Source organism: Falco naumanni, chromosome W, assembly GCF_017639655.2.
Source record: "Falco naumanni isolate bFalNau1 chromosome W, bFalNau1.pat, whole genome shotgun sequence".
NCBI classification, from domain to species: domain Eukaryota; kingdom Metazoa; phylum Chordata; class Aves; order Falconiformes; family Falconidae; genus Falco; species Falco naumanni.
In genome coordinates this window covers 18106823-18133592 of record NC_054079.1, presented here as the reverse complement: position 1 = coordinate 18133592, position 26770 = coordinate 18106823, and the positions used below count along the sequence as shown (strand labels likewise).

General features: G+C 47.5%; 1 protein-coding gene and 1 long non-coding RNA gene across 2 annotated transcripts in view; one reads left to right on the top strand and one right to left on the bottom strand.

Annotated features, from left to right (window-relative positions):
- Positions 1 to 8957: 8957 nt before the first annotated feature.
- On the bottom strand, positions 8958 to 15493 carry LOC121080506. The gene is made up of 4 exons (XR_005825394.1): positions 15381 to 15493; positions 10963 to 11031; positions 9656 to 9980; positions 8958 to 9246 (listed from the first exon to the last, which is right to left on the bottom strand). It is a non-coding gene; the product is annotated as an uncharacterized LOC121080506 (long non-coding RNA).
- The window catches only part of LOC121080497 (SKI family transcriptional corepressor 2-like), a 36598-nt gene continuing 22643 nt past the window's right edge, over positions 12816 to 26770 (top strand). Inside the window, 6 exon segments of the mRNA XM_040578539.1 lie at positions 12816 to 14527; positions 14529 to 16169; positions 16808 to 16868; positions 17195 to 17269; positions 23549 to 23614; positions 24006 to 24104. Coding sequence (XP_040434473.1) covers positions 14123 to 14527; positions 14529 to 16169; positions 16808 to 16868; positions 17195 to 17269; positions 23549 to 23614; positions 24006 to 24104 — 2347 coding nt within the window. The 5' untranslated portion in view covers positions 12816 to 14122.

The following is a 26770-nucleotide window of genomic DNA, read 5'->3' as shown; positions in this document are numbered from 1 at the left end:
GTGTTAGCGTTGCTGTGAAATAAAAGGCCTTAAATAAGGTACCTCATATAGGGACTTACTTGCTCACAAGGATAAGTTAGGGACAAATCCTTGTCATCTTTTTTCTGATGCCAAAAGCAGCTGAAGATATTTTTTAGCCCCTTCTCTGTATTTCTCTGTTGTGATGAGGAACACTCATCTCGTGGAGGTAGAAAATTCTGTTCACCCTGGAGCATTTCACTACTTGAGGCTGGAACGTGACCCTGCAGACAGATGCGTTATCACCGATAAAAGGAAGCTAAACCGTGGTGGAGGAGCTGGAATAGGAGGCAGGGAGTGAGGAAAGGGAAGGTGGGAATTCAACTGATTCTGCCACAGGTGATAACTCACTACCCCTTGAAATTGCTATTACACCACTGAACTCCTGGGTTCTGGAAATACCTAAATGATGATTATTGGGATGGAAGCCACAAAATAAATAGAAAGGTAGAAGCAGAGGTGATTAGGCAAGCTGATGGCAAGGCAGAAGCCAACAGCTTCTCTGGGTGGGTGGTCCTAACCTCAGGTGGGAGGTGGTGGGAGCATCAGGCAGAAGAGTGAGCTGTGGGGCTGAGAAAGGCTTGGACCTGGAGGCACAGGGGCTGTTTCAGCAGTAATAATAAGGGACAGAGGTGGCTCTGAGAAAGGGTTGAAGTCCCTTGGCTCCAGGACATAGAACATGAGGTTTTGGAGAAGGAAGATGGATGCAAGAGGACAGAGGTTGGAGATGACAGGCATCCCCACTGGATATTCCCCCAGGCAATTTTAACTAGGACCATAATGTGGGTGGACTTGAGTTAGGAATCATTGCAGCTCCTACCCCACCACATCCCCTGTTTTGCTTCTAGAAAGACCTCATCTCTAACTGCTGCTTATAGGGCTGTGAGGCACGGGCTGCCCTGGATCTGTAGCACATGTATGGAGAAATCCTTGAAAATATACCTGAATTGATAGAGAGGGGAAAAAACTTCCGGCTGCCATTACATACTTACCTATCAAAAGCCAACCTTGATGACTTTTCTTTTGTGGTCTGAAGAGAAGTTTTTACTGCTGGTGGGTTGAAAAATGTGGGATATTTTTGTTTGTACTCAGTATTAACACAGATAAGTAGATGGTCTCAGCCCTGGGCAGCAAAAAGTGGAACTTTGTTCTTCTTTTTCTCAGCAATCAACGTAAGAGGTGGGAGCACCATGTCTGAAGTATCATGAGCAACCATCCTTCTCAGTCCAGGCTCTTAAAGAGTGTCCACTATGAAAAAAAAAATTAAAAAATTAGAGAATATAGGAAGAGGTAAACATGGGGATCTCACAGTGAAAGAGCTCAAAAGCACACACTGGTTCCTAAGGGACCAGAAACAGGATCTGTCTGTGAGTCATATTGGGTGGATGTGGTAGGACGGTATCTCTACAGGCTGAAGAGTGTTGATACTAATAGTAAATCATCGAATCATAGCATTGTTTAGGTTAGAAAAGACCTTTGAGAACATCGAGTCCAAATGTTAACCCAGCACTGCCAAGTCCACCGCTAAACTATGGAAGAAGTTGGATAGTAAGAGTAATAGCAGTGATACAAAAAGGCTGTATGGTAATAACTGGACATGGGAATGTCATGACTTTAAAGAAATCTTCATTCATATGAATTTAGCAATTCTCAGTGCTTTGAGAGAACGATTTTTTGTGATACAGAATGCAAATCAGTGGCTGGACAAGCTAAATTAACTCTATGTGTCATCAAAAGGTCAGGGCAGATACGTGCTCAGGTTACAGTTAACAATGTCATATTAAAATTATATATGTCAAATTATTCCATATACAATCAAAACAGCCTTCATCACTGACGAGCCATTCCTGAACTACCTGAAGTAGAAGGACAGGCTAGCATGAGACAAAACTGGGACACTGCAAAGTCAGTTCAGCAAACATCTGTGCTCTGTGACCCAGAAATTCTTGGCTTCTTGCTAGAGACATGGCCTCCAGACCATCCTGGGACCTATTGCTGAACTGCCCTTGATACTGAGTGTGGTGATAATCTCTCCACTGAAGAGACTGGATGGATGGATGGATGGATGGATGGATGGAGGGATGGATGGATGGATGGATGGATGGATGGATGGATGGAATAAGTGACACCCACTGGGTTTCATGATTATTTAATGTAGTTCTTCTCACTATGATATATGTATTGTGGGTGCCCCACCCCTGGAAGCACTCAAGGTCAAGCTGGACAGGGCTTTGAGCAACCCAGTCTAGTGGAAGATGTCCCTGCCCATGGCAGGGGGGTTGGAACTAGATGATCCAACCCAAAACCATTCTATGATTCTATTTTTAAACCACTCTATAATATTCCCCAGAATGGCTTTTAGAAATAAAGTCCCATTCATTTCACTGAGTGTTGGACTAAGCTCTATATCAAGCCAGTAGTTCCCAGCTGGCTCCTGCAGACCCCTGGGACCACAGCACCATGAGAGCCACTTCAAAGCTGCCCATGGACTAATAATTAGCACCTCTCTCACAGCATCTTTACAGTGCACAAAATGAAAATTTGGATAACAAGGTTGAAAGACTGGCAGCAGTCCACTATCCCAATGAATCTGGAAATATCTGAATCAAATCATGGAGTTACTACACGGTTTCTAAGTTCTTGGGAATCTTTCATTTTATGTAGCTTTCCACTGATGCTTTTAGCTACGATTGATCTTTTTATTATTATTATTTTCAACTGCACTACGAAGAAGTGAAAGTGAAAGCTAAGATAGGAGAGAGTTTTCACGTCAACTACATCTTATAAAACCTCTCTGAGACACTGGTAGATGAGTGATACTCCCTAAACACATTCACACACACACATCCTTTCCAGGTGCATAAATTGAGGCTTAAAGAAGAGGTCGTATTTTTCCAACTTAGGTATCTCAATTGAGAAATCCCAATCCAAAGTAGAACGATTTTCAGAAATGCCCAGTCTGGACAGATGGGTAGCAAACCAGATTACTCACAGAACGCTCTTATTTGAGAGCTGATCTTTAAAATGTTGGTCTCTCTGTGAGGTCATGCAGTAATTCATTGAACTAAAGAATAAAATTCCAGGTTTCTGGGTGTCCTGTGGCATGATCCCTATAACTTACCCCACAAATATAGTTATTTGAGGAACTAGTTGGGTGATTCTGTTATTTCAGGCCAAACCAGAGAAGTCCAGGCTTGAAAAATCGGCAGATGCCTTCACCATAACTTGATGCAGTGCACCAAAGTGTTTTCATTTGCTTGGTCTGTTGGCTCCTGACATGACAGGAGCACGTGACATGACTTTTAGCACAAATACCTGCTTGGAGCAGACTGGTCTGACCTAGGGAATCTGATCCCAGAAGTACTAAAAGCCACTCATGATATTGGTTAAGAAAAGCAATGTAGGGGTCTTTAACCCATGAGTCCTACAGGCACTGATTTCCGAAGGAAAAATAATTCACTCCATTTTTTAAATAACTGTTTAAAAAGAGCAGGTACCTGGTATAGTTACCTTACATGATGAAATAGCAATTAAACTGTTTGAAATGGCTTTTTAGGAGGAGTCTTCCCGTGTCTGCTCCAGTCCCTCTCATCAATTCACCAGGTACCATTAAAAGGGGAGGACCAATATCACGATAATATTGCAACGTGGCTTGAAAAATCACACCTACAGCCTTGATAAAAACGGTGAAACTTCCTCAGCCAGAAAAAGGGGCTTCTCTCTTGGAAAGACAGCCCCACATTTGTAAATCTGTCCTAGATTGCCAGGCCCTGAGTGGCTGTGAATTTCAGATTTGTCATATTTGAGCTCTGAAGGTGCAGAGCTAACCTGCCCCCCAGCCAGCTGATCCCACCGCTTCCTTAGCTCCCAGTATCACTAACTTCAATGGAAGTCTCAGGTGCAACGAGGAGAGCCTTTAATGGATTAAACAGAGCAAAGACATATAGAGTATACACCCACAGCAGGCACGTCTGTGAGTCTGCCTACACATTTGCACAGGCAGAGGTACAGGGTGAGAGGAAACAGTAAAACATCCAGATAAATTTTTGGAAAAGGTTTCCTTTGTAAAGCTGAGCTTCTTGCAGCAGCGCAATGTATATATCCATTATTTCTGCATTGTTTCTGTGCCGTGGTCAAAGAGTATTAGAGGATGCAATTCTGTTCTAAATTACATCTGGGTAAATCCAGGGGAATTTTCCTAAGCCACATTTACCTCTAAGATGTTGCCTACATGGAAACACTCAGGAAAATAACCCAAAATAGCTGAAGGTGAGAATTTAAAAGTGGATTAATTAAACTGCATGAAACCCCTGTGAAGGTTGTTCTTATTCAGAATTCAGGTGGTCTTCATTCAATTTAATTTAATGCACTTTGGAAATTAATTCAGATTAATTGTCCTAACAGTTTTTATGTACCTATTCTAGATTAACACTGGGGTAATAAAATGAGTTGTAGCCCACTGGCTTCAAGATGAGTTTTAGACTCACACCAGGAGGCTCTGGAGAGAGGCTGGCCCCTGGGTGTCCAGAAGGCAGTGCTTTGCTAGTCAAGACAAAGGAATGAGGAATCTTTCTGGAAATAGATGAGCAATATTCTTTTAGTTTTTCAGGCAATTTGTTTAAAGACCTGGTAATAAATAGGAGGTGACAATGATAACACAGCAACAGGTTAAATACCACTGCTTTTGAGTAGGGAGCCCACAGACTTGTCTTCCCCTGGGGCCTGATCCTGCATTTATAATATCTTTTTTGTTTTGGGGGGGAGGGAATCCTTTGACATCAAGAGGAACAACATCCAAATCTCCTATTTCCAGACAATCCGATTTTGCAAGCCTGGGGCCAAATGAAAATCAAGATTACAGCAGAGAGGGCCTACTATTTGAAAAAAGAAAAACTGCTTTAAAGAGATAACTGCTCAAAATCTGCTCCCCAAAGGAGACTCTTATTAAGGGTTTCTTCTTGAGATGTCTGCCTGAAGGCTTCTTCAGAAAGGATTTAGTCATTTATAACTCAGAGCTGGAGTTTGAAGCCCCCTTTTTTAACTGCATGGTATCTTGGAGGTCCTGCCCCTGCCTCCTTCCAGCCAGCTGGGGCTAAGCTTGGCAGGGGGCACAGCAGAGGTGACGTGTGCCCCCCAGCAGCCCTGCCAGGCTGGGGGCACTGCAAAGAGCCCAGCCAAACAGGGAGGCAAAAAAAAAAAAAAAGAAAATCAGGGCTTCTGAATCTGTCTGGAATCAGCCAAATGCTGCTGGGGGGGGGGGGGTTGGGAAGAGAGAGGAGAAAAAAAAAAAAAAAAAGGAAAAAAACAACCACCCAAACTTATTTCTGAAAGGTTTTTGGCAGTTTTATGTGTCTTTCTCTGAAGTACCTGGAGCTAACAAAGGGAGATCAGACTGAACCGGCTCCTGTCTGCTAAATCTTTTTGCATATTCAGATTTTAAATGTCAAATATAGCTTGGGGGGGGGGAGGGGAAGAAATTTTCAATCTATCTAGAAGAAAAAATGCAACCTCCAGCGTGTTGGAGCTGTGATAAAATGATAGCTACGCTCATCACGTAAATAATAAAAAAGTAGCAATGCTAGTGCGATGGGATGTGAGGAAGGGTTTGGGGGGGCGTCCAGACCCCCCTCAGAGCCGTCCCCCAGGCATTGCAATTTGAAAGAAAAATGCTTTAATCCGTAACGGGGCAGCGGCTGCAGCGGGAAACCCGCCACCCCCGCTCCGCCACTGTCTCCCCGGGACTCGGTGACAGTTCCGCGGGCACCCGGGACACTGCGGGTCGTGGCTCCTCGGGAGCTGGGGGGCAAAGCGAAGGGGAATTCAAGTGTCGTGTCCCCCCCTCAAACCGTTTTGCTGCGGTGACCCCCGCAAAATCGCAGCGCAAAGGCGCGGAGAGATGCACACGGTGCAGCGGAGCCGGGTGCGCCCCAGCTCGGGCGGGAAAGCTTTGGCACGGCTGTTTGAAGGGGGGGGAAGGGGGGGGAAGGGGGGGGGCACCCCCAGCACCTCGCACCCCTCCGGTGCCCAGGCACCCCTCCAGCCCCGCGGGGCGGAAAGGCAGGAACTGGTCCTGCAGACCCCTGGATTCACTCGTCAAACCAAATTTGCTGCTCGGGCAAATTTGACCTGTTTCTTGTCCCAGATACGTTTCAAACGCTTTCTCTGTTAATTTTTTTTTTTTTTTTTTTTGGAGACTGGGCGCGGGAGCTCCGCGGTCCCTAGAGCATCCCTCCCCCTGCCCGTTAACTAGCCCAGCTTCTCCCTAGTGAAAAGCATCGGGGGGTCCCGGGCACCCGCAGGACTCCTCTCCTGCCCTCCATCCCGGCATCTTCGGGTCCTCTTCCCCGACGAGGGGGATCTCACAGCAGTCAGGACAAGCTGTGACCCCCATTTTGGTACCAGCCCCCCTTTGTGTATTTTGGAGGGGACACCCACCACTCTCCTGTCTCCAGTACCTTGGAGTGTGCACGCAGCGCAACCACACAGGCTACGGTACTCCTCTCCTTACAACCAGCTAAAGGCTGTTCTCTTAATGAATTACTAATGAGTTAAAATTGGACAGCCTGCTTAATTAAAGCGTAGAGGCAATGTGTTTACCACATTGTAATTGAACTAATTAGGGCACCTGCTTTGTGTTTTTAAGCAGCCGCCTAGTTCCACACATCGAGTGATCCGCGGGAAGCGTTTTGCTGAGGACAGGATCTCTGTGGGAGTGGCGGCCATGCCCCCTTTCCCCCAGACTTGCGGGACACACACAGACACCCACACCCCCCCATCCCGCCCCGCTGTTCCGTAAAGCGCTCACGGTTTGGGGGTGCTCACCCGCGTTCCTTTCTGGAAGGAAAGCAGGGAAGGGGGCAAAGAAAAATTGGAGGTGGAAGAGGGGAAATTTGGGGTAGGGGGAGTCTGGGGAAGCGGAGCCCATCCTTGCAACAGGGTCCCTCTTGTTCCCTTCCAGGCAGGGGTGTGAGGAGTACCCACCCCCAATCCTCTGCAGCTGTCGGGGCGGACCTGCCCCGGGGTAGCGGCGGGGCGGGGGCAGCCACGGTTCCCCCCACCTCCCCGGGCGAGGGGAGCGGCTTCCCCGCACCGCTTGCAGGGCGCTGCCTGGCTGCTAGAAGGCGTCCGAGACCCGACCCACCCGCGGCACAACCGCCGCGACACAGGCGAGAGCCAAACTTACGCGCAGCAGAGCGCGGCCTGGCGCCGGCCGCCCCCTCCCCGCCACCCGGGGGGGACCCATAGAGCACGGGCGGCCAGGTGAGCCGTGGGGCTGGAGCGGAGTGGGGTGTGGTGGGGGAGTGGGGGCACACCTCCTGATTTGGGGATATTCCTGCCCTTCTGGAGTAAATAGCGATGTCGTGACAGGTCACAGGATCGTGCTGCCTCTTGGGGCGGGGGGTGGGGAAGGTGGGTGCCCGGCGCTGGGTCGGCTCTGGCTGGGGCAGCCCCCCGCAAGTTTGGGCGGCAGCGGAGGGAAGGGGCGATGATTCGCAGCCCCCCTTGGAGGAGCTGCGCGTTTCCTCGTTCCCGTTTCTCTTACAGGTAAATTTATATATTTTTTTATGTAAAATTTTCTTTCGAAATCATGAACTTCAGGCCGGGTTTGGAGATAGGACGGGAGGAGCAGGGCTGGCTGGTGCCCAAGGCCAAAGCGGAGACCTCCCGGTCCCCCGGGGAGGGGATGCGCGGAGCAATCCGCTCAACACCGCGCCCGCGCAGCGCTCCGCGTCCTGCCGCCCCTGGGGGGGACACGAGACGGACGGGCAGCGCTGCTTCCCTCCTCCGGGCAGCTCGGCCACCCGGAGCGACCCTCCTCGCCCGGGAAGAGGTGAGGTAAGAGGCGGCCGTCAGCCTGGTGAGAGGCGGCTCCTCCGCTTTGTCAGTGGCTCCGAGGTTTAAAAGTCGGGGAAAACGAGATATTTTTTTAATTCTTATTTTTTACCGTCCTTGGGACTCCGAGGGCTGGAGCCGAAGCAGGGAGCCCTCGGGAAAGCCCTCTCCCCCCAAGCCCTTCCTCGACGGGCTGCCTGCTTGTTGCACAGCCCCTGCGCACTGGCTGCCCCGAACCCTTCGGAAACGCCTATACAGAGCGTGCCTATAGCAGAATACCCTCCCTGGCAAGTCACTTTTTTTTTTTTTTTTTTTTTAAACAGAATCCTGAAATGATGGCGAAGGAGGAGGGGACGAGAGGGATGTGGTGGTGGAAGAGGGAAGAAGTTGCGTTTGGATGTAGAGGGAGAGAAGGTGACAAGGCAGACCCCTAAGTGGGTAATGTCAACTGTCAAAGAGTGCAGGAGCGTAAAAAACAAACAATCCCAATCCCCATAGGTTGTTTAATCCTCATAAAATACAACTCTACATAGCAGGAAGTTACTGCAAACATTTATCAATAATGAATGAATCTCCTGTAATAAAATACATAATTAGCTACAGTCAGGTACGTGCATTACGCTAAGGCTTTTGCAACTCTTTGTTGAAAATCCGACTTAGATAAATCCTCTTAAGAAGGGAGGGGAAAAAATAATTTGCAAACCCAAACCCAGGAGCAAACCACCACCCAGCATTTTTCCTTTTATGCCGGTTTTGAAACCCAAACCGTAAATACTCCTGAAATATAACTCTGGTGAATTCCAAAGAGTCATTAACGTTCAGCTTTAAGTGAATGTTAACAATAAATAAATAAATCTCTTGATTGTAATAGTTGCAACAAAGCAATAATAAACCAGTGGGTGGTCATCAGTAATGATAAATGTATCGTTATTACTGTGTGTTGGGGAACAGGGTTTGGAAAGTACTTCAGACTTTTTAGTGGCAAGCCTGGTGGCAATTCGTTTCTTAGCCTGGGGGGGGGAAAAAAGCCATATAATTTTATACACAATTTAGGTGAAAATAAATTTAAATCTGTATATTACATTTTTAATTTCAAGATAGTAATAAAAGCTGGTTCATTGTATCTCCTCTGAAAGTCTCAGTGTTCATCTTAATTGCCTGTTTGTACAATCTGCTTTCGAAGACACCCAAGGTTACTGGGTTCCAGAACATGCAAAATTGAATTATTTACTGACGTGATGACTCTTCGCCCGATAGCGTCACGTTTCCCTGGAAGTTTGGGCTGGCTGGTCCCCGCCGCAGCCCACTCGGGGCCTCGCTTCTCTGCCGTGGAAGTTTCTTGCTTGGCTAGACACTTGGAAGCAGGGATGTTTCGGGTGGAAGATGTTCAGGGCGCTTTAATTTATGCGTTGAAAAGAAAAAAAAAATATCAATAGCTGAGGTGGCTTTCGTTTAGGATTTTTTTTTTCCCCTCTCCTATCCCACCACCACCAGGGGGTAAATTCATCCATATCTAAACTTGCAGCTTTTTTTTCCCCCCTTCCCTGCCACCCCATCCCCAGGCAGGACAGAAATAAAGACCCTCGCGTTTTTAAGCACCGAGGGGCGGTTACAGAGCACCCACCTCCTCCCGTGCTGCCAGTCGCTTCCCGTACGATGAAATCAAATCGCTTATTTTTTTAATAATATTTTTTATTTTGTTTTAGTGCTGTTTCTATTCGGGAGGATGATGCTGGAGGGGGCTGACGGGATGCTTTCCTGCGGTGGGGGCTGTCTGCATCTCCTGGTAAAGGTCTGCACGTACCTTTGGCGAGGACCACCTCGGGTTTGGATCCCTTGGAACATAGTCAATCGAGAAGTTCAGAGAGCTTCCTCAGACAAAAGATGCCGTTCCCGGGTCCTTCCCTTCAGCTGCCGTGCTGGGGTGTTGTGTTTGGGGATTTTTTTGTTTGTTTGTTTTTTGGGTGGTTTTTTTTTTCAGCTACCGGAGGGATCTCAAACTCCCCCAGAAATGCCCCATCCCTAAACTCTTCCGGTGCCTTTAGAGAGCCAGGAGAAGGTCGCGTGGAGTCTTTTCCCCTCCCGTGATGATGATTATAGATGCATCTTTCCGAGGCGTCCTCTTGCCACTGAAAAAAACAAACAAAAAAACCCTCCACGTAGAGATCTCTGCCCTTTTGTTGTGTCTAGCTGGGTTATTCAAGAGCAGAGACAAAAGCCCCAAGTGATGTGATCTAAATGAGCTCCGGGGTTTTCCAGATGGGACCACCTCTATTCCAAATGCCCTCTCTACTTAATATAATAAAACGCGATTAAAAAAAACCCAACAATATGCTTAGAAAAGGACTTCGCTCTAGACCGAGCAGCGCAAGCGAAATCGACCCAAAAGTATTTTTAAAACCTCCTTTGCTGCTTAAATTTTGTTTGGATAAGCGGTTTTATAACGATACCTTGTGTGCCTGCTACTTACAGGGCTGCAAGTTTCAATGGGATGCGGAGGGGTGGGAGGAGGGAATGGATCCGCGCTGGGGGTGGTTTGCTTTGTGGGTTTTTTAAACACACCAAAGTTATCCTGCTGCGAGTGGCCGCTCGGCTACAATATTTAAGCGCTGGACGAGTAAATCAAGGCCGTGAGGGTGGGTTTGGGGTGGTTTCAACTTGGCCGCTTTTTCTCCAGCTGCTCGTTTTTACCACGAAGCAGCCGCAGCCAGGGGATCTGCTGCTGTCGCCTCCCGCTCCGAGGCAGAATCGCGATAGAGAAGGGAAAAGGAGCCAGGACTCGTTTTTTATCCTTTCCAGGCTTCTGGGAGAAGTTTGTCCGCTTTCTTAGGAGGTGACTCCCAACCCAGCCGTTGCAAACTGCAACAGCAAATAACGAAATGAACGGGACTAATTGGAGGCGGCAGCAGGACAGAAGCTCTGCAGCTCCCCGGGGTTGTATGTGTGTGTGTAGACACCCCACCTCAAGTCGGGATTCCCTCCCGCCCCTTGCCGGGTTCCAGCCGGCCCGCGGGGAGGGCGATGGAGTCGGCCACGGCCGGAGCAGCCCCGCGATCCTCGCCCGCCCCGGGGCCACCTGCGGGAGCCGTCCCGCTTCTCGGGTGGACTTACCTTATTTTTCTCGCCAGCTGGTGTCACCCCGTAGTGGGGTCGTGCTACCCCACGAGGTTTCCCAACGGGCTGTAGTAGGAAAAAAAAGTATAGAACGGTGTATTTTAGCCCCGTTTCTCTAAAGGCGCTGGTGCGGGTCAGTCCCTGTCCCCACCTGGGAGAGCTGCGCTGAGCCCAGGCCCCCGCTGCGGCTGCGGGCAGTGCCCGTGCGACACGCAGAACCCTCTTCTCTCCGTGGGGACCAGTACACCCACTCCCCGTGGCTTTCATCTTTCCCTATAGAGGAAATCCCTCAGTTTTTCCAACGGAATGAATTCAAGGGGATCGATAGCTGAGAGCAGGTGAAGGAACAAGTTTAGTTTTGCTTTTCGTTTTAAGCATCGCGAAATACAAGGTGGGCGCCGGCTGAACGACCCCCTCGGACCGAGCCTGTGTTTTCATCCTCGCCCGGGCTGCGAGGACCGAGCTCGGGGTGTTGCTTCGTTGAAGGCTCTTTGCAAAACCCGCTCAGCCCTTTCGCCTCCTGCAACCGGCTTTTCCTCCTCTTCCAACGCCGGGCTCAGAGCCTGGGGCGAGGCTGCACATCTCCCGGGAACCGTCGAGGGAAAAGCCACTGGCTGACCGGGAGACGGGAAAACGGGGATGCAGGCACCGAGGGCCCACAAGAGCAGGGGGCTGCTCCTTAACCCCCCCCCGTACACGACCCCTCAGCCCTCCTAGTGCCGACCAGGGAGCGAAGACAGGAGGGGAGATTTTCTCCGTGGCGTGGTAATAGATCATACAATGTATTACACGGGTTTAACCAATAAAACAATTTGAATCAATTAGCTGGCGGAGGAGAGTTTTGAAGTGTAAAATTCATGTCAGTCTGGCTAGGAAGCATCGATTAAAATGTCACCAATGTGAGGCTTATAGCTATTGCTCACACGAAAGCAGCAGGCTCCGTGCAGAAGAGGCTCAGGGAAAAGTAGGAGGGAGGGGGAAAAGGGGGGAGCATCCGTGTGACAGTGGCGGCACGGGGGCCAGCAGGGCTTAATAAGAAGCGACAGAAGTAATAAGGATAGGTGTGATTTTTTTTTAATTATTATTTTTTTTAAGTTAGCGAAGATCCGAGCGATCCGGGGGGCTCCGTCGTTTCGTTGCTCGGGGGGGGGAAAGCGGAGAGAGTCGGTGAGCTTGAGCGTGGATGTCCTGGGAAAGGTCGGTGCGGAGATTTTCGCCTGGATCTGTGATGCCCGGGGGGGGAAAAATTTAAAAAACGGGAAAAAATTGAAAAAACCAAACCACTAAGTTTTCGTGGCTAAATATGCAAAAAGGTTTGGTATTGGTCATGTGCGTGGGGAGAAAAAGAGATGGAAGCAGTTTTGCAAAAACAAAAATAAATCACAGAGGTATTAGGAAACACCCGATGGTCCAGATGTCCTCCCCGTTTTAGCTAGAAAGTTTTTCCTTTTTCCTTTTCCCGTTTTTCAGCCGGTTCCGCAGTTTTCCTCGCTGGAAAGGACCAGAGTTGAGGTTGGGGTTTTGGCCTCCTCGCTCCCCCCTGCCCCGGGGGGGTGGGGGTGGCGGCGGGGCCGCCCCGTCCTCACCCCGCGCTACGTGGAGCCGGTGGGGACCCACGCAGTTACCGGTGCTTTTTGGGGGTAGATGTGAAAAAAAAAATCTACATTTTCACTGCAGTGTATTCACCTCTTTTCGGGAAAAAAAAAAAAAAAAGAGGGAGGCAGACGTGGCTAGCGTGCTGCGGACTATTTGCTGGGGGGTTGGGGGGTTGTTTTTTTTCTTTAACTGGGGACATAAAGCAATTAGAAAAATAAAAATATTTATTTATTTGCGCCGTGTTGCTCGGTGGGAGTGAGACTTCGTGGGTCCAGGTCCTACTGAAAGTGGTTTTGGTGAATCACTCCGGTGTATTCGGGAAGGGAGTGCGGGTCGCAGCAGCTCTTCGTGCCCTTGAGGACATAGTTGTAGCGAAAAAGCAAATTTTTCTCTCTCTCTCCTCCCTCCCGCCCCGTAGTTTCGGCCAGATCCGTTAAAAAATACCATTTCCGAAAAGACGCGGTTTATTATATCGAGCATATTCAGTTTCTTGGAAGCGATGGGGCTCGGACTGTGGGGGGTGAAGAAAAAAAAAGGTTAGGGGAAAGGCAAAAAAAGGCAAAGCGCATCGCACCGTCACTCGTTCCGTCGCCGAGCTCGGTGTCTCCTGGCCGGGAAGCCCTGCGTGGGGCCGGGTGGGAACGGGGAGCGCTCCGCGGGGGGCCCGAGGGGGCGGCGGCGGGAGGCCGGGCCTCGACGGGGCATCCGCATCCTCTCCCAGTGTGCGGAGGGAGGGATGGGGGAGCCGCCCCCCCCCCCCGGTTGGGGGGAGCGTACGGTAGGGCCCGGCCCCCCCGCCCCGCTGACGTCACCGTGCCCACGGGGAGCCGCCGTGCACCCAGCGAGGCGCGGAGCTTCCGCGCTTGCAGCCGCCACCATGCGCAAGGCTGCGGCTGGCTCCGCTGCCCTGCCGCCGGCCGCTGGAGGAGGGCCCGGTGGCGGCACGGCTAGTGCGCGCCCGCGGAGGTAAAGGGTGCCGGGCAAGGAGGATGCGCGGGTGGCCGCAGAAAGCATCAATACGTTTATTAATTTTATTTATTTTTCATTCCTCTTCCGCGCTTTCCCGTCCCTAGGGCTGTGGAGGGAGGAAGCCGTCGGGTCGAGCAGGCGAGCGCGGTGCACGGCGGCTGCCCCCGGAAACTCCGCGGAGCGCCTTCCCGGGGCAGCGGCGGGTTTCCAGGCTGGAGAGGGGGGCACACGCCTCCGCTTCGTGTTTCGGGATGAACGGCCCGTGGGCTGGGGCAGCTCCCTACCCGGGGGGGGGGGCGGGATGGCGGTTCTCTCATTTATCCTTATCTCCGCAGCTGCGGTGGGATGCACACGTCGGAGAGCCGGGATGCGCGGAGGCAGGCGGTCCCGGGCACATCCCCGGTGAGGCCGGGGGAGGGGTCAGGGTTGCTCAGCAAACCTCAAGACGCATCTCCCGAGGGACGTAGGGGGGTGTGTGCGTGCTTGCGGCGGGACCCCCTCATCCCCGGTGGGTTCCCGGCTGACGGCGCTGTCTCTCTCTCCCCCTCCCCGCCCGCAGCTGGAGCAGAGCAGCCCCTCCGGCGCTGAGGCGATGGCGACCAGCCCGCTGCCCGGCCCCACCGACATCTTGCTGCCGTCGCCGTCCAGCACGTACCCGCCGGACCCCATGAACCAGCCGAGGGCCGGCCACGCCGCCATGAAGCCCAACCAGGTGGGGCAGGTGATCCTCTACAGCATCCCCATCGTCTCCCTGGTCATCGACGGGCAGGAGCGGCTGTGCCTAGCGCAGATTTCCAACACCCTCCTCAAAAACTTCAGCTATAACGAGATCCACAACCGACGGGTGGCTCTGGGCATCACCTGCGTACAGTGCACACCGGTGCAGCTGGAGATCCTGCGGCGGGCCGGGGCCATGCCCATCTCCTCTCGCCGCTGCGGGATGATCACCAAGCGGGAGGCGGAGCGGCTCTGCAAGTCCTTCTTGGGGGAGAACCGGCCCCCCCAAACTGCCGGATAATTTCGCCTTCGACGTGTCCCACGAATGTGCCTGGGGCTGCCGCGGCAGCTTCATCCCGGCCCGCTACAACAGCTCCCGGGCCAAGTGCATCAAGTGCAGCTACTGCAGCATGTACTTCTCCCCCAACAAGTTCATCTTCCACTCCCACCGCACCCCCGACACCAAGTACACCCAGCCCGACGCCGCCAACTTCAACTCCTGGCGCCGCCACCTCAAGCTGACTGACAAAAGCCCCCAGGACGAGCTGGTCTTTGCCTGGGAGGACGTCAAGGCCATGTTCAACGGCGGCAGCCGCAAGCGGGCCCTGCCGCCCGCGCCCCCCGCTGCCGCCCCTGCTGCCTGCCACCCGCTGGGCTCAGTGAAAGCAGAGGCTGCTGTGGTGGGCAGTGGGTTGCTGAGCCCCCACCTGCTGGCCGCCCCCCCCGAGCTGCACCAGAAGCGACCGCACTTCGAGGAGGACGAGGAGCTGCAGGAGGCCGTGGCGGCGGTGGCGGCTCACGGCAGCAAGAGCCCGCGGAGCTACCCGGTCATCCCGGTGCCCAGCAAGGGCTCCTTTGGCGGGGTGCTCCAGAAGTTCCCCAGCTGTGGGGGGCTCTTCCCGCACCCCTACAGCTTCCCCGCCGCCGCTTTCGGCCTCTGCCACAAGAAGGAGGGCGGCGGCGGCGGGGCCGACGGCCTCGGCGGGGCGGCGGCACACAAGGCCGGCGCTGGGGCGGCGGGGGGCGGCCTCTCGGGGCTCTTCTGGCCGAGCAGGAAGGACGCCTCCTTCTACCCGCCCTTCTGCATGTTCTGGTCCCCCCGCACGCCGGGCGGCTTGCCGGTACCCACCTACCTGCAGCCTCCGCCGCAGCCCCCCGGCGCCCTGGGTTACTCGTTAGGCGACGGGGCGGGCCTGCTGCGTCAGGCCTTCCTGGACCTCTCGGAGTCCGGCGGCGAGGTGGGGACCGTGGGGCTGGGCACACCGCCCGCCGCTCCCGCCGCCGCCCCGCGGGATCCGCTCTTCGAGTCGCCCCCTGGCGGCGGGCGGGTGCCTGCGCACCACCCGCATTTGCTAGAAGCGGCGGCCAGGCGTAAGGCCGGTAGCGGCTACTACCACTCCAGCGCCTTCCGACCGGTGGGGGGTAAGGAGGACTCGGAGAGCTTGGCTAAGCTGCACGGTGACGGGCCGCCCCTTGCCGCCGCTTCGCTGCTGCAGCTGCTCCTGCCGCCGGAAGAGGCGGATTGTGAGCGGCACCCGCTCCCTCCGCACCGCCTCCTCTCGTCCGGCGGCACCAGCTGCAGCTTTGTCAGCGAAGACAGCAGCGAGGAGGAGGAGGACGATGACGAGCCCGAGGTGGACGTCGGGGGGCACAAGCCCCCCGAGGAGGAAGAGGACGAGGAAGAGCCCCGCGGCGGAGACCCCTTGGCGGCCGGTGGCCGCTTCCCGCCCGCCCGGGGCCTGGCGGAGAAGGGCGGCCGGGAGCGCCCCGCCGCCGGCCCCTTCCCCCGGCCGCCCGCTGAGGAGAAGCCGGGAGAGGGCCAGGTCCCGCCGCAGCCGCCTGCCGAGGCGCCCCGGGCAGGCAACGGCGGCAGCAGCCCAGCGCACCATCCGGCTCTGGAGGAGCAGCCCTCCTACAAAGATGTAAATGTACCCTTCGGGCCTCTCTTCCCGCCTATTGCGGCTACCGGCAGCCCCCACCACGCGCTGCCATGTCAGGTGTCAGGTCCCCAGCCGACCTGGCAGGCCAAGGCCGGGCCTGGTGGGCTGTGGCCCACTGGGGCCTCCTGGGGTGCGGGGCCCACCCTGCTCCCCTCACCCCCAAAACCCCGGGTTGCCCAAACCTCTGTGCCCAGGGCGGCGAGGGCCTGCTCCTCTGCGCACCCATCCCCTTGAGGAGCCACATCCATGGCACTGCTGTCTTGCAACATGCCAAGCCTGGACATGGTGTCCAGAGACCAGCACATAAGTAAACACGGTAGATTTATTCAGTGGGTGCCTTGCCCGGCAGGGTGGTGGTTGTGGGTGTTGCTTGATGGCCTGAGCTTATCCCACCTCCAGCCCTCACCCACCCTGCTGGTTGTTGGCAACTTTCTGACAGGATGTGTGCTCCCTCCATAAAAGTGGCTGTGGAAGATGCCATGGTGGGGTTTCCCTACCATGTTGGTTCTCCGGGTGCTTTTTTGTGCTCACTGTTGATAAACCACCTAAGACTGCCTGTCTGCGCTTGTAGTTGTATTCCATACTGATATTGTGCATTTCGCTCCTTTCTGTTTTTCTAGAATCAGAAGAGCAAGGAAAGTAATCAGGTCATCTTGCCTACGAAAGAGGACACCTTCTCAGGTGAGTAGAGATGCGGATCTGTCCGCTCACCGTGAGGTGCGGGAATTCACAGTTCTGTGAGCTGTGTGGGTTTGTTCTCTGTCACTCGATTTAAAGAAAAATAAATCACTTCCGTGATTTCAATTAAAAAAATCCATTAAACATTCTAATAGTCTCTCTATGGTGGTGATGTAGCATTATATTCATTTGCATCCAAAATGCATCTCTGTGCCTGCTGAATATACAAATATATATTTCCTTTTTTTTCTGGATTCTAATGTTCATTTTGGTTTGAAGTTTCTTCCCAGTAAAAGCGTTCTAAGCGCTGCATTTTGTTTGGATTTCAGATAAGAACAAGGAGCATAGTTTTTTCATCACGGATTCAGAGCCTTTAGGAGGAGACTTCTGGAGAGAGATAGCAGGTAGGTTCAGAAGAAGGTAGAGGATAAAGAGACAGAGATGTAAATTTATAATCAAATATCTGAATATTTAGTACAAGGGTAAAGATAAAAACAATTCCAAGCAAATATAACTGAGAAAAATGCAAATGGGTGGAAAGCAGTGACATTAATAGGAATAAGATTATTAATTGCTGGGCATATTTCAGCAGAAATTTCAGAAATCTATCGGGTTACACAATGAAACAGGCAGGAAAAGCATAAAATTATAATAATTGAAATGTTCTCTTTGAAACCTTCCATTAAAAAGGATCACAGCTTATTGCTTTTAATATCTGTCAGAAAGACATTAAAGGTGTTTTATGACATCTATGCCAACATTTATATTATCTCCATGATAATGATCTCTACACAAAATGTATAATACATTTACAAAAATTGCATTATACAAATTAAATGAAACCACCTTTTACTGATTGCTAAATGTCTCCAAGGGGTTTGGGAAAGACGTGATTAGAAGTTTTGATACTAAGTTGTCTATTGCAGTGTCCTAAGGAGAGGTTTTTGTTTCTTGGGAAAAAGGAATCTAATTTTCCATTTATGTAATGCAAACTGCCTTGGCTTTGACTATTCACGGTTAATTGACTGTCAAACGAGGTTGTTATCCTCAGGCAATGTCTGCAAATTTGCCTGTCAAATGAGACAGAGCAAGCAGGGAGAGAGTTGTATAAGGAGTGGAAATGAAGAAATGGGATCTTATAGAAATCTTATATAATAACAGAGAACAATTGAAAGATCACAAACATTTGCAAATGCATCCCATTTCAAAGGGTGTTTTTTAGAAATACTTAATAATAAGACTTTAGCAATGGTACACGAGAAAGAAACGTATCAGTCTTTTACATTTTTGTAAACTTTGTGGTTGAGGGACCAAGGTTGTGTACCAATGGATAGCACCTAATTATCTTCTATACTTTCAAATAATTACCACTGAGAGCACAGCAGTGATACTAGTAGAAGTAAACCTTAAGAACCTGAGAATTTTTAGGAATACAGTACACTGTGCATAGTCAGTGCCCTGCACTGTGGCCAATTTATTTTGAAAAAAATACGGGGTTTTTTTGTCTTTTAGAAAATTATTATATCTGTACTCATTTTAAAGAGTAAATTATGGCAATATTTTGGTTTTTACTTAGATATTGTAACTTCCCTCTCTCTAAAACTCCAAATGTTTTGTATTCATTTGCACTGCGAGTCCATGGTAATATATGTTTATCTTCATGGTAAATTTAAATGTAAATTTTGATTTTCAAATACATGTATTACCCTGTATGTTTTGACCCTGTGGAGAGTCTTAACTATATTAAGTAAACTGAGAGCAGCACCTGGGTGTTCAAAGGTCTCGGGACTGGATCTGAGATGAACTGGCTGTAAAGAAATGCAAAATGTTTAAGGGCTCATTTCTGAAGATGGTTTCCGTGCACTCTCTAAGTGAGATTTGTATTGATATGGTTGTGTATAGGGTTGGGCCTTCTTTATCTTGACCAGCATTAGTGGGTTATATTTGCAGTGCTTTTCTTCTTGATTGTCAAACCATTTTCTGGCTCTCCAGTTTCTTTAATGTACTTAATACATTTGTGAGTTACTTAAAGCTGTACATTCCTAATAAGGTTAGAAAAGATGAAATGATCCTGGAAATTCCTCTCGATGCGAGACACTTGTATTTATTAACTAAATCTAGTAAACAGTCTTGAAACAAAAGCAGTTTTCTCTGTGCCAGAGACAGTTGTTTGTAAGTGCATTTGTTTGTTTCATTAAGTTCAATGGGTCAATGAACTTAAAAATTCATAATAAGCAGAGCTCTTTCCAAGGCTGAAACAGATACAGGCTTGAAGATACTGCAGCTGTTCATCCTGCATAGCCAGTAAACTGTCAGTGAAAATCCCCCTTCCTTTTCCATCAGGCAGTCCTCAGAAAAAGCTCGAAATTATTCAAAATCCCACAGCAGTTTTGCAAGGTAACCGTGACTAACTTCTATAACTGGTCCATTCTGGGGACAAGCTGCAGCTTGTCATCCCAGCCCTCCTTCAGCTGATGGAGTTGAAGGGTAGAAGAGCTGTGTGTGTCTGGCACACCACAGCGTTGCAAGGCTGCCTTGCAAATACTGCATATTTCATAAAGAGAAGTTGAGTTCTCTAAGCTGTTCCCCAACCAATCTATTTTTTATCTGTATTAATAAGAAAGGGGAGCCCTAAAATTGGGTGTTAATAACAGCTAGAAGTCAGCTTCTCAAATCTTGTTACCGTTTCCCCATCCTTGTTTTTTTGATTTGTAAAAGATGCTTTGGCAGGTATTTCAGGAAAATTCAGGCTAGAAATGGTGAGCCAGATTCTTCTTTCATTTACTCTTAAATATATATCCAGAACAACTCCGCAAATATTGATGCAGTTATTGTTGATTTACAGTACTTTGTAGAGGGTTGAAAACAGCGCAGCGTTGTTTATGTGCAGCAGGCTGGCCGGCTACATAGTCTTTACTGGGATAAGTGGTAAAGCATTGGATGCAGAAGTTAAATGACATGAAATTTTATTATGGAAGATGTTTGCAAAAAAAGTAAAGAAGTCAAAAGTTGAAATGGAGGACGACAAGGTGAAGTTTCAGATGTGGGACCCAGCGCTGCATAGTAATAGTTAAGATTGTGTATGAACTCATGGATCTGCACAACAGACAAAACTGCTGGCAGACTGTAGGACTGGGTCCTTATTTACTGTTCCTGTCTCTTTTCTCATCTGTTATTACAGAGGAGCTCAGGAGCTCTCTTTGAATTATTAAAAGAGGGTGGAATGTTGAATTTCTTTATTTTTTGCAAGTCTCAGTATTAGCTGTGGGTTTTTTTTGTGGTGGTTTGTGTTTGTTTTTTTTTTTAAGCTCCATCTTCTGCAATTTACTGAGAGTATTACCTTCCATTTAAAACAAACCAAGAATCAGAAATTTCCTGGCTCTCATGCTTCTAGAATAAAGTTATGGAATACTTCCCAGATGTATGCATAAGGTTCAGACTTAAAAGCCAACTGATTTGTTGCCTCTCTAAAATATTTCATATTTTTTAGTCGGTCACAGATTTTGAACATTTTGGTTTGAAGTCCTGAAACTGTTTTCTCTTCTATCCATTAGTACCTCAATGCAGATGTTTTTTAATCGGATGTTTGCGTTTTAAACTTTAAATGGAGGTTACAAATGAGGCTTTATCTGTGCAAAAAAGGAGCTAGTTTGTTTTAAAGTTAAACCACTTTCAGGGCAAATTAACGTTTGAAGCTCCAGATTTTGTAAGACTCGTATATCAGCCCCATTACAGAAAAGCACTTAAAAGATGCTTATTGAGTTTCCTAAAATAGGCAGATTTTCCCATATTCTGATTATTCCCCCCCAAAGTGGCATGAATATGCACGATGCATGAATATTTTCAGTAAGGGTAGGATTTCTTCAGGACATACACAAGAACTGTGTGTGTCTTAAAGTGAGTAATTAATTTCAAATACAGATGGAGCCTCTGGAGCTCTGGAAGTCTGCTGATTCACATCTGCCTGTATTTTTAAAATGCATATATATATATTTGTGTATATATATATTTATACCCAGAAGATACCGACATCTTCACTGCTGCGGTCTCTGTGTCTGCAGACAGCACTCTCTCCAGCTAAAACTAACAGTGGACGTTATAAGTTATGGTAGACCATTGATGCTGCGGGCTTCATAATCGTAAAGCTCACCTGGTAGGAGCAAGCTGCAGAGCTGGTTGGCAGACACACTGTGCTCTGCGATACTTCAGTACTGTCCAGGAATAACAGAGCTGATGCTGAGACACAGACGAGTGGATGATTTTGGTTGATGTCTGGCACTGCAGATGTGCTCTCTACAGTTCTCACTACAAGTTGGGGACAAGGCACAGGGCTGAGAGTTGGGAGTGTGGAGTTATATTCCCGGTCCGCTAGAGCTCTGTGCTGGGCAAATCACTTTCCCATTGATGTAGCTGAGTTGTCTGGGCCAGCATGGAAATTTTTAGCTGATGTTTGAAGAGCGCTTTGAGAGCTTCCCGAGGAAGGATCGCAGGAGATTGCTCTAGGTGGCACAGAATGAAGAGGTAACCTGGCTATGTCTAGTTTAGTTTTGTATGACGAGGGCAATGTGCATTTCTTTTGAGGAGAATAAATTTAGAAATGTTTCTGTTTATTTCTTATGCAAGTGGGAAAGCTGTGTTGCCGCCATGCTCTGTGCTAGGAGCTACTCTCTTCCTTTTTCTTTTCCTCGCCTTCAAAAATCCAGTTACCTTCTGTCTGTGAGTCTGTTATCCCTCAAAATTGCACATAAAACATTCAGAAAAGATTGCTTCAAGGAAAGACATTGATTGGAAAAATATACTGGTATTTATAATTCAATAAATACCCTTCCTGAACTTAAATTCCTCTTTTTGATTTTGTGTACCCTAATTTATCTAAAAAATACTTCTTTTGTTAACAATCCTGTTTAAAACACAATTATGTTAACAAAAAAAAGATGACCATTTAACATTATGGAAGCACCTCAAACCACTGCCCAAAAGGTGATGTATTTTTAAGCTTGCTATTTCTTTTAGTGTGATGAGAAAACTTACCTGCAGAAAATATTTGTTTTTATCAGATATCATACAAAAATGATTTTTGTAATTATTGTGTTATGTAAACAGATTTTTAAAATGGAATTGCTGGCACTGGAGATTGGTTGTGTAAATGTGTATGCCTGAATGAGCGGTTGCTTTTTTTTTTTTAAGGAGTGAAGAGATAGCAGATGCTAAAATGCATGAATATTGGATATGTTTCATATACTGTGACTTCAAGGTGTACTCTGGATATAAGAATGCATTGATTTTGAAAAACAGAAATAAATATTTTGCAGAAAGATTTCTGACTGCATCTAAAACAAGACTTTCCAATTCAACTTTAAAATTAGCTTATTGTGATGACCAACTATCAAATGCATGGTGACAGCACGAGTTTTTTAAATAACTGCTATCTTGTCTGTGGTGTGGTGACCTATTCAGTGCTATGGCTTTTTGTTTTCAAAAAACTCCAAGATACTTCCTCCATGATTCTTTCCTTCAAATACATAAAGACATAACTAGCTTTACGTGTATGTCTGTCTGGTGATTACTTATCAGTAGAGTTAATGATAGGTGTTTACTGGCTGGACTAAAAGAAGAATTAGTCCAATTAGTAATTGGTTATTTACCAAATATTTTTATAATTATTGAGAGTGCATTTCTACTTCAGCTGTAAATAACAGACAATCTCCCATTAATTTCTGCTAAAGCTCTATTTTTTCTTCTAAAACCATTTTTTCTTAGCTTTTTGTTTCAAGACCACACTCATAGAAATTAGGAAAATTTCATGGTTCCAGAGGATAATGAAAATAACACCTTCTGTCAGAAGGTTCATACTTAAGGCAAACTGTCATCCAGGTGAACTTAACACCTTGTGAAGATTTATTTTGTTTTACTTGTAGAGGGAAAAGGCTGAAAGAAGTAGAATGCATATATCTGAAAATAGATGAATTCTGTTATCTAGAAAATTCTTTACTACCATGTGATTAAAAATTATGTGAGCAACCTAAGACAGAAGTCTCATTTGGTTGACCTTACAGGTGTATCTTGTAGATGCGAATACCACTAAAGTTAATTTTATCTCAGCTGGATATAAATTACATCCCATTACAACAAACCCATGCCATAGAGCTCTAGAAGGTGATGAAGTGAAAGAGCTGATGAAGGCAAAGAGGCTTGTGCAGAAAGGATTTTGCCTGTGGATTTTGGAACAGGGTCCTGCTCAGCTAGTTAGCTTGGACTTCCTGTTGTGAGGAGAGATGAGACTGTAGAGAAGGCTCTACCCCTTTCTCAGCTTGCTCCTAGTCATTCTCTGATGAGAGCATCTTCAACAGGGGTTAGAGGGAAAGCAGGGATCAGTTTGGCAGATGACGTGCAAGAGGAACTCTCCTATGTATCAAGGAGATGTCAGGTCTTGTCTGCAGGAGGCTATGGTGGGGGTAGGTACTTCACTAAACTAGAAGCAAGCGCAAGTCTTGCAAACATTTGTGCTTCATGCATGGAGATGTGTAGATAAACCTCAATCTTACTCCTTCTGTATTTTTTTTCCTTTTTTTTTTTTTTTTTTTTTCCTCCATATTCTCTGAAGCAGTTGCATAGCAAGGACAATACTGATAAAAAGCAATATCAGTAAATCAATAACTTTTTTCTTTATCTTTTTTTTTAAGGTGAACACATGCAAGAAACCAATTCACCTCATTCAGTGAAGAAGGATGTAGAAAACATGGGGAAAGGTAAAACAAATAAGAGCCTCTTACATTATAAAACTGCTCTTTGTTTTAATAGAATATGAGGATAATAGGGGGCACACTTGTTCTGCACCATATTTTAAGCTTGTCAAGTAACATATGAATAATATAGGGACCTTTGGGTGGATATAATTGAGATTAATGCATATATATCAATCAATACATGACACTATAATACTTTAAAATAATATATTACATTGATTTATATTCATGGCTTTCTGCACAAAATCTATTGTAGGTCTATGCAACGCTTTTTCTTTTTTTTTTTTGTAACTGCTAAAATATTTTGTCTTATAGTAATGAATTGCTCTGCAATGGTTCTTTCAAGAATTATTTATACAGATTAGCAAAACCACTTTTCTTTTCTCTTTGTTAGAGGAACTCCAGAAGGTTTTGTTTGAACAGATCGACTTACGGAGGAGACTAGAACAGGAATTCCAGGTGTTGAAAGGAAATGCGTCTTTCCCAGTCTTCAGTAAGACACATATCTGTGGTTTTGATGTTATTTGTGGGTGGGTGGGTGGTGTCAGATTGTTAAAATGGGAGAGGTATGTTCTCAGTGTTGCCAGGGTCTCTGGCTTAGGTCTGCTGAGCTTGATGGCACTTCTGCTGTGGCTTTTCAGGCTGCCCAGGTAGGTTTTTGTAAGGAAAATATGAAACTGGATGTCTGTTTTGGTGAATGTTTTACTGGGTTTGATAACTTTTTGATAACATTGAATACAGTAGACAGAAACACGTCTGGGGATTCTTGGGATACAGTGATGTCGGTGGTCTTAACCAGCTTCTTGGAGGCTTTTGAAGACAAGATGCTTTGTAGTCATCTTTAGGTGGTTTTAGCTGACGCTGTAGCATTGACTTGGTTTGTGTTTAAGGAGTAGAAATACCTGGTTGGATTTTTCCTCTTGAGATGGGCTATTTAAGATGACCCTTTCACCACTGCTGATGAACGGAGTGCTTGCTATCCAGAGGTGATAGAATGTGCTGGGCATGTGTTAAATAAAAGGAAACAAAATGGACAGTTAGCTGGGTTTTTGTAAAGCCGCTGGAAAGTTGAACTGTATGCACAGGGATATGGGAAAAGACTTAAGTGACTGAGACCTTTTGAATTACATTGGCAGCAACAGAGGAAAACATGCTTCCAAGAGAAATCCCATGTAGATCAGGACATGGTAGAAGACACAGTAAGGGCTCTCTAACATGCAGTGAAGGTAGTGTTACAGAGCAGGAGTGATCAGAGCATCTCCATTGCTCTCTGCCTGTCTGTAATACAGCACCATGCAGAGATCAGTACTGTTGTGCAGGCTTCCCATGCCTGGCTGTCATGGCTCTGCAGTTGCCTGCCCAGAGAGACCCCTCAGTCGATATTAAATGCAACCTAAAAGAAAAAGTGTCTTTGCACCCATGTTTTGCTTCTTTGTGAAGTCCAAAGAAGGTCTGGCAGCATCTCCATTCAGTATTTTCCTAATGTTGATATTTTTTTTTTTTATAAACTCTGCTTTTTAAACCTCTCACTTTTTGTCTGTATTTTCCCATGAGACTATATGCAGATGGCACCCTGTGGAGTTATTTGACTCACAGCAAGCCAAGATAGATAAGTTAAAACATTCCCAGACTAATTGTCATGCTCTTCTGCCATTTGCTAATTTAACTCCTGTGTGACTGAAATATCTGAGCAGCGCTCAATGCGAAATGCCCTTGTGTTAGTTCATCATAATTTCTTCAAGAGTTCAGAAACCCTCAGGATTGTTAGTCCTCCGAGTTCCTTCATAAAAACTCCAGGGACAAACCCCAGTATTGCCAGTACCCATGAGGTAAGCAAGTCAACCAAAACCCACTGTCGCAAGTGTTGCACCTCCCTGAATCACAGGAAAAGGTGGGAACATGGACAGCATTTTCCTATTATTTTAAAAAAATATCTTTGTCCTCTCTCTGTAGCATCAGGGTAGGTTCAGGAAAGCAAGGAAGTGTGATGACTCTGGGAATGACTCCATCTTTAGCCCAAATATCGAAAGATGTAGACAGCTACATAAAGGAGAAGAGCTGCCTGAGGTGATACAGATATTAATGAAAAGAGGATAACCTCATCCTTCAGTATAAATTCAGTCATTATTTGGGTTTGGAGTGAGGTAATTTTCAAATAATTTGTGTAGATCAAAACAATGATGTGTGGTATTGGCGAAAAGGCATCTTGGAGTTTTGCCATTTAGGTCACATTTATCCTTTTGTTCTTCTGCAGTAAAATTAATGCTCTGTCATTGCCATGTAAATAAACACTGCAATTAAACCACATGAAATACAATTCAAATAAAAGAACACGTACAGCTGACCAAGGAAGTGGCAACTGTGTATAACAGCTTGAAAAATATGTGGTTTCAAAGTACCACAAAGTAGTGGTCAATTTTCTTCAGGATTAAAATAGAAAACAGATAACATGCTATAAACAATACATACAAGTGACTATAAAACTTATTTACAGATTTAGATTTACCAGAAAAACACCCCATAATAAACCAAGGAAAATGGTCTTTGTAAATCAAGTAAGTGTAAAATCGAAGATAAGTGTAATTTCTCCTCCAGAGCAGTATGTATTGTAGCAAAAGAAATGGGGTCTGTTCCAGGCTTTTCCAGCTGAACGGGGCTGCTGCTTTAGGTCAGGTATTAGAAACTATTTGTTTTGTCAGGTTTCCCAAGTCACTAACTGCCTGTGGTGGTATTGGATTGGGCGGAGCTAGGGAGAGTAGTCTTTGAAGATCCAACTAAAGGAAAACTGAGGTAAAATTAAAATTGTGTTGATGGATTTATCATGGCTTGGAGACACTTGAGGCTGTAAGAGGGAGTGAAGAGCAGGCAGGTAACAGGCTTTATATCCCAGTCTGGCTTACTGCAGCATCAGGCTGAGTGTCTGTGGATACCAGATCTCAGTCCCGTCCCTAAAGCTGCTGAGGACAGGAACACACTGCCAGGGTAATTCTTGCTCCCACGGGTGGTGATGGGTCTTCCTGTGCTTTGCACTGTCTGTGGATAAATAAGAAGCCTTTGGCCTTTAAGTATCCTCAAGTTTTTTTAAAAAGGAGAAAATTCATCCCTGTTTCAGCTGGGAGGCAACATGTGAGATATGGAAAGTCATACTGTGTCTCTCTA